Source organism: Podarcis muralis, chromosome 3 (genome assembly GCF_964188315.1).
Source record: "Podarcis muralis chromosome 3, rPodMur119.hap1.1, whole genome shotgun sequence".
In the NCBI taxonomy this organism is placed as follows: domain Eukaryota; kingdom Metazoa; phylum Chordata; class Lepidosauria; order Squamata; family Lacertidae; genus Podarcis; species Podarcis muralis.
The window spans coordinates 64,769,736-64,792,927 of NC_135657.1; the positions used below are offsets into that span (position 1 = coordinate 64,769,736).

A 23,192-nucleotide genomic window follows, 5' to 3' on the forward strand; every position below is an offset into this window, starting at 1 on the left:
AATGTTGGAATCACATTTCATTATTTCATTCTTTTCTGTTGGCTCCCCTGCTGTCCCCCCACCCAATGTTACATACAAGGTATCAGAATAAAGCTTTGTTGTTGTTTTTTAGAATGGAAATTATTACAGAGTTTTGAAACACGGAAAAAGGAAATAAGAGCAAATAATACTTCCAGTGTAATAATATGGAAAGGGGGAAATGAATGGGCATCTCATGTGAGTAACAGTTTGTGAAACTTTCCACAGGAGAAATGTTCAATTCCTCTACTCACTTTTGCTTTCTGTTTGGGGTCTTCACGCTGTAAAAAGGTAAAGGGACCCCTGACCATTAAGTCCAGTCACGAACGACTTTGGGGTTGCGGACCTCATCTCGCTCTATAGGCCGAGGGAGCCGGCGTTTGTCCTCAGACAGCTTCCGGGTCATGTGGCCAGCATGACTAAGCCGCTTCTGGCGAACCAGAGCAGTGCACAGAAACGTCATTTACCTTCCCGCTGAAGCGGTTCCTATTTATCTACTTGCACTTTGACGTGCTTTTGAACTGCTAGGTTGGCAGGAGCAGGGACTGAGCAACAGGAGCTCACCCCGTCGTGGGGATTCGAACCACTGAGCTTCTGATCGGCAAGCCCTAGGCACAGTGGTTTAGACCAAAGCTGTTAACACCTGTGCTATCAATGGTGGAACTTCCTAGCAAGAATGTGATCTGGCTCATGAAGGGCAATGATGAGTGTAGCTCTGCTATATTTCAGCTCTCAAGGGTATGCTTTAAAAAAGTTTTTTTCTCTCACACACAAAGCCTAGTCTCTCAGCTGCTTATTTTTATAAGATGCTGCTATTATCTTTTACCAGTGCTGAGCTTAGAAGTATAGTGTGGTTAATGTGCGAAACATAGATACAGTGTTAACTAATATGGAGCTGGAATGTGCCCTTAGTACAGCAGGTGACACTATAATGGATAGAAACGGGCATTTCTGTTGAAGATACTCAAGTGATGCTTGCATTAAAATGAAGTGAGCCAGACATTTGATTATCTTAGCCAGTTAATCAGGGCCATTTCTCTTTATAAGTACAGCAAGGAAGAGAGCTTACAAAAACGTAAAACATGGTGCAGTTAAGTACCAGTCAGCCAGAAAAATGTGTAATAAAAAGTGTAAAACATGCTTCTGATTATCAGAGGAAACATACTCAAGTAGCTTGAGTGGCCCTACTTACCATTTGCTCCTTGTGTTAGAAGAAGCAAAAGATATGCAACGTTAGATAGAAAAAGCCTCTGAACAGAGAGCTTGTTAAGTTTATTTTCTTGTACTTGTGCTATTAGAGACCTAAAAAGAATTCATAGTAACTTTATAGTTATCCATCAGTTTGCCGTGGTTGACAAGAAAGGAAGGAAAGTTTGTGCTCTCCTAAATTCTTAATACTGTATGCCAACAGATATTGTCAACTGAGTTTGCAGCATAAGATCACTTAACCCTCCCACACTAATAATAATAATAATAATAATAATAATAATAATAATAATAGCATTATTTATACCCCACTCATCTATTACTAGCATGAGAAGAAATAAGGCTACTGGTGGGGATTAACTTCCATGTAAAAGTTCCAGAGCAGCCGTTATGTAGGGTATAGTATAGAGTGCTTCTCCAAAAACATGAAACATTTTTTTCTATCTCCTTTTTATAATTTCCTAATTATTTGCTGGTTTGAAGTTTAGTGCTGCCCTCCTCTTTTAGTCATTCTTTCACAAAGGAGGAAGAAACAGTCTTTTGGTAATAGGAGCTCCATCCTATAGGGAATAATTTGGAAAACAACAAAAGCTGCACACATGGAGCTCCAATTCATACACAACCAAGTTTCCTCTTCCTCATCTATGAGCAGAACGCACAGGGACACTGCATTTTTCTAATCACATTATCTGTGTGTTGCTTATGGCATGGGTCTTCCAAAGCAGACATGGAGTTGCCCTCTCCTATAGCAATGAATTTTATTCAAATACAGGCCTTCTTTGTGGGCATCTCCATGTACACCCAACTTGGACAAAGTTGGATTAAGTATCCCTTTGCTAATCAGCTACTTTCCTTTTGATCATGTAATGTTTAAAATCCCTTTGATAACCACAGGGTAATATTCAGTTTCTCTGTGATATGCAGAACAGTTTCTTCGGAACAAGAAATGGACAGTTTTATATAACATCAAAACGAGCTCTGAAAAGTTTCATGTTAGGCAGAGAGCTAGAATGGAGAATTTGCGGAAAGAAACTAATGACTATTTCTAGTACTTTTACAATCATGTTTGCGCACTATTGGAAATGCCATTCTTAATTCTGAATAAGGAATATATTATTCCTAAAGGAGTAATATTTTCTAGTAATAAGTAAACACAAATGCATTTGTTTACTTGTAACTAGAAGATATTACTCCTTCAGGAATAATATATTCCCAATATATTTGTTCTATGTCCCTTATAGGTATATTAAAATTGGGCATAATAAGAAAAAACGGAAAAAGCTGAATGAATGATGAGCTACTTTTTATGTGGGGGGGATGTGAAGTTGATAAAATAATCAGCAACACATCCAGTGGAACAGTGTTGAATAATTTCACCTTATTTTTGCAGTGTTTTGAACAATCAAAATTTGAAAATATATCCAAAACTCAGCTGGGTTGGTTTCTGCTGGGACCACAAACTAAAGTCATCAAGATGAGAAATCTTGAATCTAGTATTATTCTGTGAAATATGGAAAAGTACAGCAAAAGAAGTTTAGCTGAAAGGTTTATCTGAAACTATTATACTTCTTCATTTTAGTGATTCCTTTTATTGAGCTTGTTGCTTGCTCTATCAATTTTTTCTTTTCGGGAGCCAGTGTGGTGTAGTGGTTAAGAGCGGTAGTCACGTAATCTGGGTAACCAGGCTCGCGTCTCCGCTCCTCCACATGCAGCTGCTGGGTGACCTTGGGCCAGTCACACTTCTCTGAAGTCTCTCAGCCCCACTCACCTCACAGAGTGTTTGTTGTGGGGGAGGAAGGGAAAGGAGATTGTTAGCCGCTTTGAGACTCCTGAAGGGGAGTGAAAGGCGGGATATCAAATCCAAACTCTTCTTCTTCTTCTTCTTCTTATCAGAGGCCAGATCCCAGCCAGCAATATAAATACTTTAAAATGGTATCCCAGAGAAACACTGGAGGCACATTCACCACATCATAAACTTCTCTTTCTATGTGGTGTGTGTGTGTGTTCCTCTTTTAGTTCCTAAGTTTTACTGTGTTACTAGAAATTATCATAAATATGCCATTTTGCATTTTCAGTTTGCAGTTTCCCACTCACAAAACAGCATCACACAACCCTTTTAACCTTTAACTAAGGCCTTAAATTTAGGTCTTAAAATTTGTTTGGGTCCAGCATATATGAAGGCCAGTCTTCCTCCATCTGAGCATGCACCGCCATGCTGCTCAGGTACTGACACCTGTTGATTGTCTCCCTGCCACCTGAAGGTCAATGGGTGGAGATAAAAGCTTTTTTGACTGTCTGTGGCACTTGGACAGTGAAATACCCTTCCCAATATGATTTATACAGATCCTTTGCTGTCCGCCTTCCTATGGGCTGCAGGGCCAGAACTAGGGTGGGATGAGAGTCCTGGGCACCTGATTCAAAGAGGTACCAAAATCATGATTAATGTTATACATATTATTAGTGGTCATGGGCAATCATTGCATTTCATGGCAAAATAGGGGAGTGAGTTAAATACTGCAGAAATTTCATTAGAAATTTAAAGCTTTAAACAACAGGTACTGCCAATTTCCCCATTCCAGAGTCAGTGACAAATTTAGACCTCTTGAAAATAATCCTTAATATTCATTAATGGTGCTTTATCAAGACTTGTGTAAATGTATTTGTTGTTTCATTTTATTACAACTGTTAATCTTTTACATCATAATTATTGGGCTGGCTTAGGGGTGCAGTTTCATATTGGTTTCCCTGGATGTAAAGAAACCCATTTCTGGCCCCAGGTGGCTGAAACATAACTCTTGAAGAAAGCGTTTGGCCTTGTGTTATATTATTCATTTCTCCTTTGGCTATATATGTGTGTGGTTGGATCCAGAGGTACTTTTGCATGACTGGAAAGCTTATTCTACAACCCAGAATTTTCAGTGGATTAGGATGCCAAAATGTGCAGAAAGCTTCACAAGAACAAGAGGTTTCGCTGATGTAAACAGTCAGAACTCACAAAAGGTGACTGGGTAGGGAAGGCAGAACTAGAGCTTTCCTGCACAATCTCCCTGTGAATAGGGCTAACGTAAGCTCTATATCTGAATCCTACCTTTCTTCCAGGCACTCTCGTTTCTTGACACAAGCAGAGTCTGTGTTTCAGTTCACCCACCTGTAAAATAAGACGATGATCTGCAGCCACATCTTCCTCTGGGATTCTGTGAAGATTCATTAGTCAATGTCAATAGTCTGGTGTTCTGAAGACAAAACATGCTATAAAAATGTAAAGTACTTAAGATAGCAGGGCATACATCTCCAAGCTTGAACAGTTCTGATTATAATGAAAGCCAAGGAGCTGTGCTTGTAAGGTGAAGGCATGGCCAGAAACAGCTGTAACTGACTCCACCTCAGAACTTTGTATTTCAGATGACATGAAATGAGATGAAAATTCTGCCTGTGGCATTTGACATATGATAATATATTACATATACAGAATCTCCAGCTGCTGCTTGCAGTTATCAAGCAATGATGTGTGACTCAGCCTTGATACACAGTCCAATCTGGTGTGAAAAATACCTATATAAATATAGATATATGCTATCATGTAAAATGGTTAAAAATATGCAATCACATACAGAACAAGAAAAACACCAAATGATAGTTGCAGAATTAAAAAGAAAAAGCTGTTCAGCTGGAGTTTTTAAAAGTCTGGGGAAATAAAAAAGGAAAAAAGATTCTAGGGAACCAGCCAGAGGGCCTTCTCGGTAGTGGCGCCCGCCCTGTGGAATGCCCTCCCATCAGATGTCAAGGAAATAAACAACTACAGTGGTACCTCGGGTTACATACGCTTCAGGTTACATACGCTTCAGGTTACAGACTCTGCTAACCCAGAAATATTACCTCAGGTTAAGAACTTTGCTTCAGGATGAGAACAGAAATCGTACTCTGGCGGCATGGCAGCAGCGGGAGGCCCCATTAGCTAAAGTGGTGCTTCAGGTTAAGAACAGCTTCAGGTTAAGAACAGACCTCCGGAACAAATTAAGTTCTTAACCCGAGGTACCACTGTACAAAGGAAAAGACCCTCTCCCAAGTCACAATAAACCTAACCTCAGGGAGTGGGGACATTCAGAGAACTTAATTTACAAACAAGTTCTGAGTCCCAAACAAAGATCTGTGAAAAAGAGCCTGTTTTAGTATGGTGGAGAAATGTTTGCATGGATATATGTATGGTATATTATTTCTTGTTACGTTGTTGGTGTATAAATGTTTTAAGTATTATGTGTGTTTTTATTTTCTGTTCATCTTAATGACGTTTTTGTTTTTTTAAATCTTTGTGAGTCACTTTGAAAATATTTCAGAAAAAGTGAGGAATGGGCTTTAATTATAATATGCAGGAGAAATGTTCTCTGCACTTTGTGTTGGAGAGGGAGGATTACGTGAAATATTTTGTTTCTGATTTGCACCATGAGATGGAGGGAGGGAAGAAAGAGCTGTAACACGAATTCAAAATGCTTCTGGAAGCTAAATGCAATATCATCATCCCCCTTCTGAAGTTGTTCCTGTAAACAATTCCTTCTCTTTCCCCTCTTTTTATACTTTCACATGGGATTAGGGTTTTGGTTTTTTTTAAGTCTGCATTATTTGTCGGCTATTTCATCTACCAGTGCCCAGAGACAAACTTGAATCTAGTTAACAATTTAGTACTGCTGTTATGCAGAGCCGCATATTTTCAAATGTACAGAGGAGGAGTAGAAGAAAATAAATACCTCTCTTAGATTGGATCTTTTTATGACAAGTCGTTGCCTGCAGTGAATTTTTACTCTGAGTTATGGACCCTTGAAATGAGGAGTTTAAAATGGAATATCTTAGCTGTATTAATTTTCAAGTGTAATGCATAAAACAGGAAACAGAGACATCTAGTGGTTTCCACGGCATTGCCCTGAAGATAGCAAATAATTAATAAAGTATGTTTCCCTAGCACCACCCTTTCCCTGTTTATTTACAAAGCATTTGTGTGTTACATAGCATTTTAGTACACAATAGGCTTTTTTAAAAATGGAAATCTACAAAATGGGACATTTTATCAGTTTACCAGGTCATAGGCCCCTCTCCCCAATTACATTTTGGAAAATAAAGGTCAATAGTGCATATGAGAATCTGGATTTCCTCCTCAGATGACCCTATTTTTCATTAGGTGGAAAGTATCGGTTTTAGTGAATTATGCTTGAATTAAGATCTAAGCAAGGCACCTGGAATGCTAGCTGACTCTGTTCAGGTGTGGTAGATTAAACTTTGCCTCAGGAAAAAATTACAACAGAATTCCACCTACTGAACAAGTTGAAAATACATTAGCTTATCTAAATGTGTCTTGTGGGGAATAATTCACCTACTTTTTAAAAGCTCAACATTTTCTTGGTGAAGGTATTTGCCATGGCTTAGTCGTTTCTTGCAGCCCAGGAGGCTCCTAAATCTACGTGGAAATAGTCAGGCTTCTCTATTCACAACAGAATGAGGCAACTCTGCCTGCCTTTCCCACAATGCACCTCCCCGCATTTAAAGTTCCAAGGCAGTCCAGGCAGGCTGGGTTTGCAAGGAATAATAATAATAATAATTTATCATTTATACCCCACCCATCTGGCTGGGTTTCCCCAGCCACTCTGAGGAAGTACATCTGAGCATCTGGACTGAGGCAATTTGTTTTTGAAACTCATCATGAGATAGTAATAAGTTTAAATAAAGATTTATCCACAATCTTTTATGGTTGTCTTCTTCAAAAACTGCCATCCTACTCGTCTAATGAAAAATGTGCTATGTGGAATGTAAAATGGGCACTGTAACTACCACACTCAAATTATACCTCCATTTCAGCGCCTGCTACCCACCCACACACCGACTGTGCTTGCTAAACTCTTCCCAAATGAAAAGGTAGAGCAGGTTTAAACTACAACACATTATTTACTTTAGCCCAACGTAGCTGCTGCGTTGTCATAACTGTGTTGCTTTCTCTGAGATTATCACCTTGGACTCTCGTTGAACCTCCTCTTTAGGCATGACTAATAGGCACTTGATGCTAAAAAATATTCATGCACATTTTATTATACGTACCTTCCAAGTTCTTCAGGAAAATAAAGAACGTGAAGCACTACTTGCCGCCTTGTATGCTAACAAGGCTGCATGAAGATTCCTTTCATTGTCACTGGCCATTTGGAAGACTTTTAGAAACCTGTAATTCCTTATTCCACATTGCCCAGGGGACTCGGTTGGGATCTGCATGCTGGGGCAGTGCGTTTAAAGTTTCTGGGCAAAACTATGGACACTGTCAGTTCGTATAACTGTAGTTATGTAATACCCTTGCAAGATATTACTCTGGTGTGCAGTATAGCTGGGCTTGTTGACAGCTTAAGCAGGAAGGCCACTGTGGCATAAAATAAGTAACAATCAAAAAATCATTATCTTTTCCAGAGTGGAACAAATCAGCCTTGACTCGCTGTCTAGTTTATTAATAGCACCCTGTGAAGTCTCAAAGGTTCCCAGCGCCTTCTAATTTTATATTTTAAAGGCATTTATCTTAAATGCCTGTGAACATCAATTATGGATAGCCATGCAGACATCCGATTCATAGCAAAGAGATGCTTTTGAGCAAAATCCTGGTTTCTTGCTAAGGTCTTACCTCTCCATGGGGAAAACAACATAAGTATGGATCACAATTATGCCAGTTTTAAAGGCTGGTGGCTGATAGCAGAGGAACAAAATGCTGGAGAAATGGATTTCCTAATGTTTGAATAGTGAAATTTGAGCTGGGCATATGAATCTTGTGGACCTAGACTTGGGAAGTGTGAAAATCCTCTCTGTCAAAGTTGTATCTGACCATGATAAGGGGCAGAGAAATCCATCTTACACAGTACAGTGATATGAAACATACGCCACTGCTATGCCAGCAAAATAGCCACTGTGCCTAAGGCATGCTCAGCCCAAAAGGGTGGGTGCGGGGTACCAAAAAAGTGTAAAATTCACACCCACACCCAATGTCCCTGGAAACATCAACACATCCTACCAATCAGGAGGGAGGCTGTGCCCTGATATATGGCAGAAGCCAAGAATGGGAGCACATACCCCAAAACACACCCTTGCATGGCAACACACACAGCATGCATTTGTGTTTGGAGTCCCAAGGTGAGGGTGAGGGTTCTAGGAAGAGACATTAGCAATGTGTTTGAATCCCCAGGAGGCAAATGTTTTGTCAAGTGCTCCATTTATAAAGTTATTTATTTATAAAGTGCCCTTTATGAAGTTCTGTCTTGTGAGTTTTCAGGAGGCCAAAGACATTTAGCCTCATGATGTGCACCCAATGATTCCATTTAGAGATCATATGCGTGGGGTGTGCTTTTATTGGTTGTTGAGTTACATATCCTATACTCAGTTCCAGTGATGTGAGCAGAATAGCTGTAGGCTACAGAGCCTGGCCACCAATGTTCAGATTTTCCCTCTCCCACTGAAGTTAATGGGAGGGAACCTCAACTGAAAAGGCTCTTCTCCACTTCAACACTAAGCTCAATGTTGGGGTTGCAAGGAAAGCCTCACCAACATATCTTAAGGCATGGGCAGGCAGATAATGGGAGAAGGGCTCCTTCAACTACTTTGGACCAAAGTCTAGCTTCTGTCTATCACCAATTTGCTACTTGCTTCTTTAAAAAAGTAGGAGAGAAAATTGATGGCATATATTATCTCAATAATAAATTGTGTCCCAATCCTGTTTCCAAGGCTGTGTGCACCCTCCTGTTTACTCTGCATCCAATGCTTTCCTTCCGCTGGCTTGTGAAGCCATGGACACATGATGTTAGGCACGGTCCACATCTATCCTGTAGGGTTTTTTGAGAAATCCCGTGTTTTGATGTGCTTCCCCTGAAACCAGCTTCAGTCTGATTTGAAAACATAGGCCCTATGAAGATACCTAACACCTGCTCTATACCTGCTCTCTACCCACTGGTGTAGACACACAGTGGGTGACTTATAAACACACCTTAACCATACAGATGTATACAGCAATATGCAAATGTGATTTGAAAATCAGTAGTGGTGGTGGGAAACTCCACGCTGCATTTTATGCTGGTAATGTGTACACGGTCTAAGTAAGATCCCTAAGTCATTGTCCCTCTGCCATTACTAGAAGATATAGTGTTTTTTAATTGTGGTTGTAGTCACAGTAGTAGTAGTAGTAGCATCACAACTCTGGTAGTGTATTGTTGCTTTTACAAGTACAGTGGTACCTCGGGTTACATATGCTTCAGGTTACATACGCTTCAGGTTACAGACTCCGCTAACCCAGAAATAGTGCTTCAGGTTAAGAACTTTGCTTCAGGATGAGAACAGAAATTGTGCTCCAGCAGCGCAGCGGCAGCAGGAGGCCCCATTAGCTAAAGTGGTGCTTCAGGTTAAGAACAGTTTCAGGTTAAGAAGAGACCTCCAGAATGAATTAAGTTCTTAACCCGAGGTACCACTGTACACATTTGCCACATGGAAGATTCTCAGAAAGGGATGCAGCTAAGTGGTGGAGCACTTACCAGTACTTTGCTTGCTTGCAAGAAACCCCAGTCTTTGGTATCTCCAGGGGGCTGCAAAAGACTCCTGCCTGGTGCCCTGCAGAGTCAGTGCTAGTCAATGTGGGCAATACTGTGCTTGAAAGTATAAGACAACTAAACATCCACAGGACAGGTGGATAATTGGCAACAGTTAATGCCAACGTTACAATGTAACGTTCTGTCTAGCAATGTGCAACTTCATCAAAGTATACTGTCTCTCCTCTTGTAGTGTGTGTATGCACTCGTGGTGTGTGTATTAGGAAGAAGAATTGTGGCATGTTCATTGCCATATAATTCCTTATATGTTTTGCACATTGTGGTGCAGTTACTGTTATACCAAAAAAAAATAAAAAAATAAAAATCCCTTAAGCTTGATCATCCACTTACTTTTTGCTATATATAAAGTGTTATAATAATGATCTGTTATAATAATTTGAGAAAATAAAATGTTATAATCATTTGAGAATTCTGGAATTCCCTCGGTTTTTAAATTAAAAGTCAGTCAATACACACCCCTTTTTATTTTTAGGCTACAACCAGATTTTATTATAGATATGTACTAATGTACATTCCTACCCATCAGCCAGTAACGTGAGTTGCAAGGTGTATGTTTGCACTGGATGACAGGTAGCATTTCAGGCCAATTGGCAGGAAGGGAGGCATTGCTGTAGGAACCCTTAGCATACCCTTTGCAGCAAGCATTGGATGTGATGCAATAGGTTTGTTCACACGTTACACTGAATTCAGGTAAAAGCTGTCTCTATGCATGTACAAGCGTTCATGCAAAATAATGTACAATTGTTGATTTGTACCGCTCAGCTATTGCGTAGACAGGTACTCAGACTCCACACATGTTGAATGTTACATATACAGTGGTACCTTGGGTTACATATGCTTCAGATTACATACGCTTCAGGTTACAGACTCCGCTAACCCAGAAATAGTACCTCGGGTCAAGAACTTTGCTTCAGGATGAGAACAGAAATCGTGCAGCGGCGGCGCGGCAGCAGCAGGAGGCCCCATTAGCTAAAGTGGTGCTTCAGGTTAAGAACAGTTCCAGGTTAAGAACAGAACCCCAGAACGAATTAAGTTCTTAACCCGAGGTACCACTGTACGTAAATGTGGAAATATACTATTTGTATACTGAGGTACATAGATTATATAGTTGTTGAATGTAACATGTGAACACCCATTATGGTTCAGCATCACAAGAACAAACCTAGCTCATACACTCCCTTCTGGCACAGCTATCAAGGGGAATTCAAAAACTGTTTCTGATTAACCAAAGTTGGACATGTCCTTTGAACCCACACAAACTGGGTTAATTCAAGCAAGCTAACCTCAAATAATAGTTCATGCCTTGCTTTCGCTAATCTTTGTTAAGATTTACCATAGTTTAGGGTTCCGACAACATGCTAAGCTGTTATCTAAAACAAAAATGAAATATTCTAATTCCCTCCTTGCAATTTTGCCAGTGAACGAGAGGAACAGTAGGTGCTTATGAGTTGGGGGCGAGGAAAGGTTAGGCTTGTTCTTGTAACACTACACCATGGTAAAGTATTACATACCTGTGCAGCCACTGCCTTCACTCTTTTGCAATATAGTTTAAGCAATAGTTTGGGCTCTTCATCTTTATATGCAGGAGCTCCCTGGCTATTTGTACAACTTAATATGTATAACTACACCATTTAATTCTATGAAGAACTGTGTAGGCTCTAGAGCCTGAGAAAGGCCTTCAATAATTTATAACGTGATTTCTCTCAGAAGAGCTTTAATTTTATTGCTAAAGATTTAATTTTATGGCTGAGAACGATTTTAATTTTTTTAAAAGCAATTTGAGATGTTCTTCTACATGCCCAAATACACAGCACTGCTGCTTTAATATGTGTGGGGAGGAGTTTCATGTTTCATTCTGTAACCAAGGAAAGGCTCTGTGTAGACAACATAGTATTATAGTCGATGTGCTTAGTATTTTCCTTCACCAAATAATACAGGAAGCTAAGCAAACTATGGGGCTTTGGTTCCTGCAAGCATAGGTGCTTTGAAATGTATCCAAAGGCTGTTTCATTTATTTCAATATGCTCACATTTGTTGGGTAAAATAAATAGATCTGGTTCCTCAGTTTCATGTCAACTCAGTGGCCTGACCATGAAGGAAATCTGTGAATGCATTAGCGTTGACACATGCCTTATGGAAATGGTGACTAAATGGATTGATAAAACATGGTTTGATTACCCAGTAGATCCATGTAGATTTGGATTTTCTCAATCTATCAGCCAAGAGAGCCCTGTGTTACCAAGTCATACATGGCATGGATTTTCCATGGATTTTCCAATGTTTTGTACACATTTCCTCTGCACAGCCCACATCTGAACTGACTGTAAAGAGCTGAGCAAAGAGCTCAGCAATACACTTTGGGGTGATAAGTTGAGCATGTTTAAGCCCATTAACTCAGTGGTGACCTAGATTTTTAGTGTTTTTAACAGGTGATGCCCAATGTTAACCAATGTTAACTTAAGTTCATTGGTTTCAGTGGATCAACTCTAAATATGACTACCAATGTACATGACTGTACATTGTAATCTCCCAAATATGCATATCATCCTGAAGCAAAGTTCTTAACCTGAGGTAATATTTCTGGGTTAGCGGAGTCTGTAACCTGAAGAGTATGTAATCTGAAGAGTATGTAACCCGAGGTACCACTGTATAAATTGAACTTAAAATCTAACATGACTTACTCTCAACTATTGAAGCCCTTTTTAGATGTTATTTTATTTGCAAAATGCCCTTGGGAAACATTTTCTGAAAGAGGCTGTAAAAGAATAAAAGGATTGACCTGATTGATAACATTATCACAGTATTTATGCACATTTTTCAGAGCTGGGAAATTTCCCATTTGGTATCTTTATTAAAATAAAGCTTTATTTGCAATTTATTTGAGGACAGTTCAAAATCAGGAATGTGCTTCATGCTGTGTTGATTACTAAGAAGAAAAGCAACTTTAAAAGAATCTGAAGAGGAGAATGAAAGTTTAGCTTCTGTTCTCAATGACATAGAACTTTTGTTCCCAAATATTTGATCAAGATGCAGAAGTTGTTTGTGAGAGGCTTGTGAGTGCACTGTAATCATGTAAGCAATTAGGAAACAAGACAGCAAGTATGCAGAGGTCTCAGGCTGTATAGACACTATGAGTTTTTTATAACTGATATTTTTATCCAGTTTGTTCAAGCAGATATTAGCCCTGAGGGTGCATATGTATGCAGTAGCTGGTCTTATAAATTATACCCATTAGGTCTGAGAACTCTACTCCTTAGAAGCATGTCTGGCTGCCTGACTGTTCAATCCTTCACTTTTACCTTAAAAACAAGGTGGCCAATGATGACACCTAAGTTTGGCTTCCTAGCCTCATCTCCCTACATATTAAAAAAAAATTTGCTGCTCCCTGCTCCCTTAATCTGGCCTTGCAGTGCCACTGGTCACACAGAAGAGGGCAGAGAGTTGTCCTCTGCTACCCAAGTGTATAGGACTTGATCTAATCAGCCTAGGTTATAGCAAGGTAGATTTCAGTTGAATAGTAGGAGAAACATCTTGATGGTCACAGCAGTTCGACAATGCATCCAAATGGGTGGTATTTCACTCAGAGGAGACCAACTGAAATGAATGTCCCTAACTTATATTCATTTCAGTGGGTCTACTCTGAACAAAACTTAGTTGGATACTATCCAATTATTCTAAAGGGCTGGAGAGATCTCACTTTCTGGAACTCTTCAAGCTGTGACTGAACAAGTTGAGGATAATCTGACATTCGATTTTCCTGCAACAAGCAATGGGTTATATATACCTATTTTTCTATATGAAAAGAGAGAGATGTTATATCATACATATATGGAACACACAGGTATGTGTTTCTGTGTGTTGTGTATGTACATACAAATATAGCATACACCAAATATGACCAGATATGTTCCTTGATACTCCAATCATATTAAAGTAATGTAGCTTTAGGGACACGGGTGGCACTGTTGTTTAAACCATTGAGCCTAGGACTTGCCGATCAGAAGGTTGGTGGTTCAAATCCCCGTGACAGGGTGAGCTCCCGTTGCTCAGTCCCTGCTCCTGCCCACCTAGCAGTTCGAAAGCACGTCAAAGTGCAAGTAGATAAATAGGTACCGCTCTGGCGGGAAGGTAAAAGGTGTTTCTGTGCACTGCTCTGGTGCGCCAAAAACAGCTTAGTCATGCTGGCCACATGACCCAGAAGCTGTGTGTGGACAAACGCCGGCTCCCTCAACCTATAGAGCGAAATGAGTGCCGCAACCCCAGAGTCATCCGCGACTGGACCTAACGGTCAGGGGTACCTTTACCTTTAATGTAGCTTTATATACCTCAAAGGTGTGTGTGTGTGTGTGTGTGTGTGTGTGTGTGTGTGTTATAAAATAAGTAAGTAACTAAGTAAATGTAGGATTTATAATTTCCTTTGGCAAACCGAAGATACTTCTGTCAAACTTGCAGCAAATTACCTAACATGCAGTCATGGTTCTTCCTCATTTCATTGTTGAGAAGCTTCACGTTTTGACTAACAATTTACGCATAAATCAATCTTGCTGTCTGATGTCATTTCAGGATGTTTATGTAGATGCCACCAAGAAACGGCCCTCAGATCAATCTGCTGCTGTTTCAGGACTACAGTTGAGTTGTCAAAGTGATTTGGAGCAGCAGGAGAACAAGGAGGAGATGGCGCAGACAGCTACATCTGCAGAGAACAGGATGGTTAAAGGTCAGTTGACCCAAGTTCTGAGAAATGCATGATACCTTGCATGATTTCATCTGGAACCACTGGATCTGTATAAAAGCACAGAAAATACAGAACTCTAGAGAATCATAGTGTTAGAAGGGACCCCAAGGGTCCCTTCAGATTCCCACTCATGTGTCTGCCACAGATACATCTGATCATTTAGCAGCAGCATTGAATTAAAGTCACTTTCATACTGCAACAAGAATAGTCAGTGTTATTCACAACAGATGGACCTTTATTATATTTAATTTGAGGCTCCATTTCCCCCCACCACTGTTGCTCAGCCTTGATATTAATAAAAAAAAGTATGTTATTGTGTTAAAACTATAAAGATGTCTTCAGTTTACACTTTTTATTTCCAAAAATATGCTTAACGTTTATATTGTTTCAAACTTTTAAAGTGCTTCTCAGAGATACTTACTATAGACCTCTCTCTTATGTTCTACAAATGGGAAAGCAGAAAGCTAATCCTGACAGAACAGCAGCTCTCAGCCATATATGGCTTCCTGGAATTACAACAGGGTGCCTGTGTCTGGTACATCATAATTCTAGGCTCCTCAACATATTGGTGCCCGGGGGTACATCTGGAAACCTAAGAATCTGTTGTGAGCTCCTCAAAATGGCCATTTTATGGAAGAAAAAATGGCTATGCTCAGAACACCTCAGAACATACAAAAAAGCATCCTCTCACAAGCAGCAAACAACAACAAAAGCCAAGAAACACATTTAAAAAAAACTGAGAGAAGTAGGGGGCATGACAGATGACAAGGGGAGTGTCTGAATGTGCCATGTTGCCAAATTGAAGGCCCCAGTCATTGCTGTTGATATGCAACCTGTGTTATAATATTAAGGTTACAAGCCATGCTTGCTTGCTTACTTACTAGAAATAACTCCCACATATGAGTGGGATCAGTGTTTACAAAAGAGTCGCTTCCTTGAGAGCAGATTCACAAAGGAAGCAAGATCAGGAACGAATGTGGAAGTCACTTTATCCTTTGATGTACAGTACCAGATCTTTACCCGGTCTTTACCCACTACATACTGTCATCTTCAAGGATATGAAATGACAAGGTTTCAAGACTGAGCTTGCTGGGTGGGTAAAACCCAACTCCTTTCACCGTTTTGCCATGGATTCCAATGGGAGTCCTGTTTCCAATCACAAAAAATGCTGTGAATAAATATATACGGTTCAGAAAGTAATAATCAGTGGTGTTGGTTTTTATGGGTAAAGCTGAGAGAGTTGTCAGCATCTTACATTGATGACACACAGTTCAGTTCTCTGCCCATTAATCTAATGTGAGTGATTCTAAAGCCTGGTTTATTCATTCTCTGAGGATGTGGTAAATACATCCAAAGAGGCACCATAGTGATCCTTGTCCTCATGCGCCCTCCTTATCAACTTCCTTTAAGGCAATTAGAGCTGATGTACATAAATATAAGTGAGGAGGCCCACTCACACAAGGAAAAAGGGCTGGGTAGATCATATGAGCAGGGCCTGCTTGGGTTGGTGTTCATGTGTTTAGCCTTATAAGGAAGATCCTGAGAGCCCCAGGCTCATTCTAGCACTTTTCTACAGATGATATGCTGAATAGGTTATTGTGTAAGCTGTCAGGGAACTCAAACTCCAGACTCTGGTACAGGATCCCAGTGTATTACTCACTGCGCCCCAAGTTGTCCTTGCTTCAGGGCAGCTCTTGGGCAGAGGAAGCGATTGGCCTTTCTGTGCTGCTGCAACAATGGCCAAAGGGATTGTTGCAGCTCATCAGTCCAGTCAGACCAGGTGATCTGGAATCCAGCAGGGGACTGGCTGACCTGTTGTTTCAAGTTTGGCTTCTTCTTGGTTGGCTACAGGTTCCTGTCCTTGCTTTGCAAACTTGCCTCAGGCTCATCTGACTGCTGTTTGCTGCTTTGGACACTGATTTCTGCCTGACCTGAATTCTGTCTTGGGCCCCTCTGAGTTTTATCTGCTGTTCTGAGTCTTTCCTCAGCATGAGCTGGGGCCCACCATGCACACCTCTGACCTTTCCATTGGACCGGTACTTGCACAGCTAACCTAGCAGGTCCCTAACACATTGTATGAACTGCCTCCCTGAGAAACATCAGGATTACACATCACAGATGTCCCACAAAACAGTAGGAGATTGTGCTAATCCCAGCAACTGTCACCCTGGAGCATGAATGCAGAAAACCTTAAGAACACCCTGTGCGAGTCTAACATAACATTCTGGATTGAAATGCCCATCCCAACTGACTTCAGAAGGACCATGTTGATATCCACATATCTGTATGTTGGCTTCATCTGGATTGTTTGATTGAGCTGCTGATGAACAAAACACTGCTGGCCATCAGCATACAGCTTAAGCCTTTGCGGCTTTGTAGACAATATCTGCTGAGCTGTTTGTTCATAAATAAACAAGCAGTCATGTCTGATTTCCTTCATAACAGAAATAGAAATGTGAGGGGGTAGTAATTCACAATCAGACTGCTCAGAGGCACGAGGCCAAAGCCAGAGTGCCTGGCTGTGAATTAATACAACATGCCTTGCTCTGGAGTGTCTGGCTGCAATTGCAAAATTATACTATAAAATACACTTTTCCTTCTAGCCTCGTGGTGCTGTCAGCTGCGCAGAGTGTGCCGTCATGTAGCATTTGATTTCTGAGTTGCACAGTGATTTAAGTGCTGCCAAACAAAACCAAAGTCAATAGTCATAGACAAGGTCGTATTCAGCGCCTTCCTTAGATGGGTGTATAGAGCAATGGGTGTGCCCAGTGAAGGAGCAGTAGCATCATGGGCTGCTCTTGAGAGCCCCACCTAAGTTTCAAAAGTGGCTCCCTGAGTAATATTCTCCTTGAGAAATAAGAAGTCAGCATTACTAACAGTGCAAAAAGCAGCTAGCTGTGTGTGTAGCTGGATCTTTTGGCCAACGTCCTATTCCTGAGAGGCTGGTAATGGTGGAATGTTTCATGTACTTGTAGACCCCTAACCCCATGTTGTGTCTCCTTCTTTATTTTCAGATTCATCAAAGGGAGTGCTTGCGAAGCACAGAGCAGAAAAGAAACCAAATTCCAGGCCTGACGTTGATGATAAAGATAAAAGTGTTACAGAAAGTGTTACCCCAAAAAATCCAGAACACATCTAATGGTAACGCAACCTACTTAAGAGGAGGGACAAAAAGTGTGTTTGCCTTATTAGACATCAATGTAAACCGAAGATGATGGGAGGGGAGGGGAGAAAGGGGTTGTGTAGGCACTTGTACTCACACAGAGCTCTCCTCCTCTGATCAAGAATATGAGTCTGCCAGGCCTGCAGTTGTTCAAATAACACCAAGAAAGGGCTATGAGTTCTGTGCAATGGTGTAATCAATTGATTGGTTTCTGTTCTTCAGTGGTCCCTCAAAATGTGCTATGTTATTCTGCCTAGTACAACTAACCCTTTGGGTTGTACTAAAGCAGACTTCCTTAAACTAAGATGTTAACTTGTGTCAATCCTAGCCAGCATGGCTATTGGTCAGGGATTATTGAAACTGTAGTTCAAAACATCTGGAAGGCACTAGATTGGGGAAGGCTGTAGTAGTCTATGGTTAAACTATAGACTAGGCAAGCAATATGCAGTAGAAAAGGTGTGATTTGCTTTTAAATCCCATCTGCTTCCTTCTTTGGCAGGAGCTCAGCAGAATGCACTCTTTAAGTTACTACATCTGCCTGCAGGCTCTTCTTCTAATTGTGACATTTGCTGTTCAAGCATCAGGCCCTTCAAACCTTTATCCACCTGCCCTTTAAAAGTCCCTGTCAACAGAGAGCAAGCTGCACTTTATTAGCCCTGTTGTTTGAAGGCTTTAGCAACACATGAAAGCAAATACCTTTGCTGTCTCTCAGGAGATTGCTATCAGAGTCCTGGATTATGAACCCATCCCATAAATTACCATCTTCAGTGGCTGAGCCAGCAACCCAGTTGTCTGAGATCATTTGATAAACAAAGGACATCCTAGTTTCTACCAGTCAGTTGGGCTACTTCTGACCTTCAGAGATCTTCCAGACATTCTTTATCTAGCATGCCAAGCATGACTCTAAGTAAAGTGCATGAAAAATAAAAATAAAAACCCACACACAATTATTTTCAATGAGAATGATAACATTTGACAGGATCTGATAATGAGTTGTAATATGCTGGGTATAGAAAGTTTTATTTGTGTTTGTGTATGTGATATCAATTCACAACAATGGCTTTGCCAATGATGAGCCAAGTATTCCAGATGCCTTGATTCTCTCTGAGAACAATTTTTATATGGCGGTGGAGATTTGCAGAAATTAAAGCTCAAACTTTAATGTCAGATCATTTCGAATAATAATAATAATACACAGACAAAAATATTTTATTACTTATAGAAATCTGTATTGGACAGGTGCTGAAAACAAGATTGTGTAATCCTGGTTTTAAGAGAATACATTAAATTGCCTGAGGATTTATTTTAGGATTGTTTAAGCTACATAAAAAACAAAAGCAAGAGCAATCGGAGAGTGAGTGTAGGCAGCGCTCTTGATATACCGGTAGCTGTTATCAATAATACAGAAGCATTCTGATGAGTCTGAGCATGAACGAGTCTTTTGTCCACTTTATTTTTCAGACTCCTCTGAAAACAAAATGATTCAGTCTTGTCAGAAATGATTGTACTGCTGTCCACATCATTGAGTATGAAGGCGGCAAGGCAACGAAAGAAGAAATAGATACTCCAGTGATGGTGAAATGAATGTTGCTGTGCTTTCAAAAACACTGAGACTGAAATGCGGTGATACTGATTTATATTATTGAAGGAAATAGTAAAAAGAGGAAGAAGAAGAGTTACTAAACCTTCAGATAACTTTGGAACAGAACAGCTTCAGAACAGTGGAAGTGCAACCTTGTTACTCTTGCTTGATCTCTCAGTGGCTTTCAGTATTGACCATCGTATCCTCCTGAACCGTCTCTGTGAGTTGGGAGCAGGTAGTAATGTGTTGCAGTGGTACCGCTCCTACCTACAAGTCTGGGTTCAGATAGTAGCATTGGCTAGACCCTGTTTTACATGTCTGAATCCTCTGGATTTGTTTTATTTGCTTTTAAGTGTTTTTCTAATGCGGTTTTAGGTTGTGTGTCTTTGTTTTAATGATATATCATTTGCTTTTTAGACTTTTGAGAGATTTTTCAATTTTAAGCAGTTTATAAATGCTTTTTAATAAATAAGTAAGGAAGTGCAGCCTACACAGACACACAGCCTTTAGGCTACAATTGTATTGCACACTTAACCTGGGAGTAAGTCCCATTTCACTCATTGGAGTGTACTTCTGAGTCAATAGGCATAAGATTGCACTGCTACAAAATTGATCAGCGACTATGCTAAAATGCCGCCTTACCTACACCTGCAAGAAGCACTGGCCTTGCCCTCTGTTGCACCTGGTAATCTAGTTGCAGAAATGATCCGCCTGGCTGGGCTTTGGAGAGTTCTGTGATAAGCAGGTATCAGCGGGTTTCACTTTTCCAAGGCTGGATCTGCAGTGAATGATTGGAAATGCTCCGGTGACTGAATTTTCTCCTGCCATGCCACTGTCAGGGCATAGGAAGCCTGTCGGATTAAACAGAGAGAAGGAAAAAACAAAGCACAATTCTACTTTTCCTAAAGGGTAGGGGGTACACCACTCCAGACACTGCTTCCTTGCAATAGTATCCATAGCAAAAGAGAAAGATGCCTTGGCCTTGTTAGGAATATATCCATAACACAGGGCAGGATGCATGGTGTATAAAGAACTTTGCAATGCTAATTTTCCAAGGGTATATTTGCAGCCCCTGTTCAGATTATCATTGGCAACACCAGTACTCTGTTTGATCCATACTGCCTCAAGTAATATGGCTGGTGAATGCAGCTTTGTAAAAACTGTGGGCTGAATGTGTGCAGTTCTGCACATTTCTTCACAAAATAAAGCCTTGCTGATCTCAATGGGACTTGCCAGGAAAGTGTGTATAGGACTGCAGCAGGTTGGTTACACCTGAGTTCCATTGATTTCAGTAGGAACTAAGTCATGACTAACTTTCCCCATTGATTTCAAGGGAACCAATGCACTGTCTAGATGCATGTGTGCTTCTACAACCAGTTTCTTCAACACATGCAGTAGGATCAGAGCCAGACAGTTCATAGATCAAAATCCCAATGTCTTCAGAAGAAGATGAAGTGTATACTCCCTCTCTGCACAATCTGTGCTAGTAAAGACCTTCTCTATTTAGTCCTAAGCTTCTTTCCAGAAGCAAATATAGTCTCAAATCCCTGACAATTTCTCTTACTCTTTTTAAAGTGTTGAACATTGTTTGCCCAAGAGTCTGAAGGTTAAAGAATTTCCAGATCCACTACGATTCTCTTCCAAGAGTAATGGGATCAAGAAAAGACCTATCATGAAAAGTGCTTCAAGGGAAATATTGTTTTAAACAAAGAATGAAACTTTGCTAGAACAAAATCTAAAATCTATTTAGGAATAAAAATAAGAAACATTAAAAAATAATCCCAAAAGATTGTATCAAACAAAATCAAGGTAGGAGTACAAAAATGTCCAATGAAACAGTCATCAATTCTCCTCTTTTTCCATAATTTGCCACAGGCTCTGTTGCTGTGGGTTGCAGAAGGCTACAGAAGAAAATTAAGAAAGCTGAATTAAATAATATTAATAATTATGTCATTTATCATTCCCCTCCAAGGTGAATAGGAAATGTAGAGCAGGGTGGAAAACTTCATACATGTCATGTAATTGACTAAGCAACATACCTAGTTTCATTTATTTATTTTTTTTAAAATCACAAATTATAATTCTAGTTCTATTTATTTCATTGAAAGAAGAAAGCCACCTGCCTCCTTCATTTATTTGTTTGGGTATTTGTTTTGTCAGCTTCTGGGCGGGGGGAGGCTTCCTTCTCAGAGACTCTGTGGGATATAATATAAATTAAACACAGAAAAGGTCAAAAACTTGTTTTCAAACTTTTCTCGAGTACAATTAGCGTAATATTTTAACAGCTGGCAGCTGCAGTAATTACTTTTAGATTATACATGGAAATCTGTTGAAATATAATTAGTCTGATCTATGAACCAGGTAATTATAGTAAACACTCCCACATTTTCTTAGACCTCATTAACTTATTTCCTTTTAAAATTGCTAGATAATGACAGTACATTAGAAGTTTATCCATAAAATGACACTGAATAATTGGAACCCATGTCCTGGGACATTAAAGGACAAAGTAGCACTTCAGTGTTCAGTGTCCTGATGCATTTTAAAGTACCAATGCTCATATCAGCAAATAGTGTGTGACTTTGAGAGCGAATGGACACATCAAAGCAGAAACAAGGTGTGAGGGGACAATATGGTTCGTCCCCAATCTCATCTTGCTCCTAAGAGCCCTAAAATATTGATATAATGCAAAATGAATGTCTTAATACCCACAAGATCTATTTACATAAGTATGTCATTACAGCATAGCCACCATGGGAATATGGTTGAAGAGTGATATTAAAATACCTCTTTTTACCTAGCTGCCTATTTAATGATAGAATCTTCTAGGAATGTACAAGAGCTGCCCAAATATTATTTTCATGGAGAAAACATTTTGGTTTCTGCATATGACACAGGAAGACTCAAAGTACATGTTGTGTATTATACATGTCACCAGGGCAGGCAGAGGAAGAAACGTGAGACAATGGTACCTTTATTGTCTGGAGCCCCCCGTTCCTTCCCTTGGCAGCGTGGGGCTTTTGAAAGATCTCCAACAATTATGGTGAGTGGATTTGTGTGACATTGCAAGTTGCCTAGCTTTTGGGTTTGAACTGTTGGTGACAACTAATTGACATTTCTTTAAAGTCTTCCAGAACAGGAAAGTTCTCCTAAAAGAAAGCTATCCACTCCCTAAAAACTTTTCCCCCTGAAATAATATGACAGCAGATCCAAACCTTTAAGAAGGCTGCTGTGCCTTTGAACTACATGGAGGGTTGAAATTCTACTAGATGTGACTTTTCATATTCCTGTAGCATGGTGATGGGGCCACATGGTGCCATTTTCCTTTTTGTGTCTTTGATGGTCACAGGAGCTCTGTCAGGAGATGGGCTTAGCATTGTCGCCTTTCCTATAGACAACGGCACTGCACGTAGAATAGTAATGTGACCGATATAAAACAACAGGTGGATATTTGCCCATCACTGCATTTTCACTGTCAGGAAAAGCTTCACCTGTCGAAACTTAGCACATAATGAGCAAAAAAGCAATGAGTGAAGATGTTGTACTGCGGGTGTAAACAGGCACAGGATGAAGGAAGTAACCTGAGTGCTGACTACGGTACATATGCAGTGGCGTAGCGTGGGTTGTCAGCACCCAGGGCAAGGCAAGTAATTTGTGCCCCCTAACCCAGTAGGGGCAGAGAGCTGCGAGTGCGAGCGCGCCCCCCCAGATGTTACGCCTGGTGCGGCCTGCCCCCCCTGCACCCCCCACGCTACGCCACTGTACATATGGACCTGGCATCCTCATGTGATACAACTGCAGGGCTTTCAAAGCCTCCTGGCAGGGCTCCTGTGTTTAAGGGAAATGGTGCGATGGGAAATCAGCAAGTTCAAACTT

The 23,192-nt window shown here is 40.4% G+C and overlaps 1 protein-coding gene and 1 long non-coding RNA gene across 4 annotated transcripts in view; one reads left to right on the forward strand and one right to left on the reverse strand.

Moving 5' to 3' along the window:
* LOC144327265 (uncharacterized) overlaps nucleotides 1-6,702 on the reverse strand; it is a 39,615-nt gene extending 32,913 nt beyond the window's left edge. For 2 of the 3 annotated variants that reach the window (XR_013392250.1, XR_013392248.1), the window contains exons 1-2: nucleotides 6,591-6,702; nucleotides 4,313-4,418 (exon numbers count right to left, since the gene is read on the reverse strand). This is a non-coding gene — a long non-coding RNA (uncharacterized LOC144327265). The remainder of the gene's footprint in view (nucleotides 1-4,312; nucleotides 4,419-6,590) is intronic. The other variant, XR_013392249.1, reaches the window with a different exon arrangement.
* Nucleotides 1-17,710, forward strand: part of THEMIS (thymocyte selection associated) — a 61,279-nt gene extending 43,569 nt beyond the window's left edge. Inside the window, exons 5-6 of the mRNA XM_028721735.2 lie at nucleotides 14,400-14,553; nucleotides 17,586-17,710. Coding sequence (XP_028577568.2) covers nucleotides 14,400-14,553; nucleotides 17,586-17,710 — 279 coding nt within the window. The remainder of the gene's footprint in view (nucleotides 1-14,399; nucleotides 14,554-17,585) is intronic.
* The last annotated feature ends 5,482 nt before the right edge of the window (nucleotides 17,711-23,192 follow it).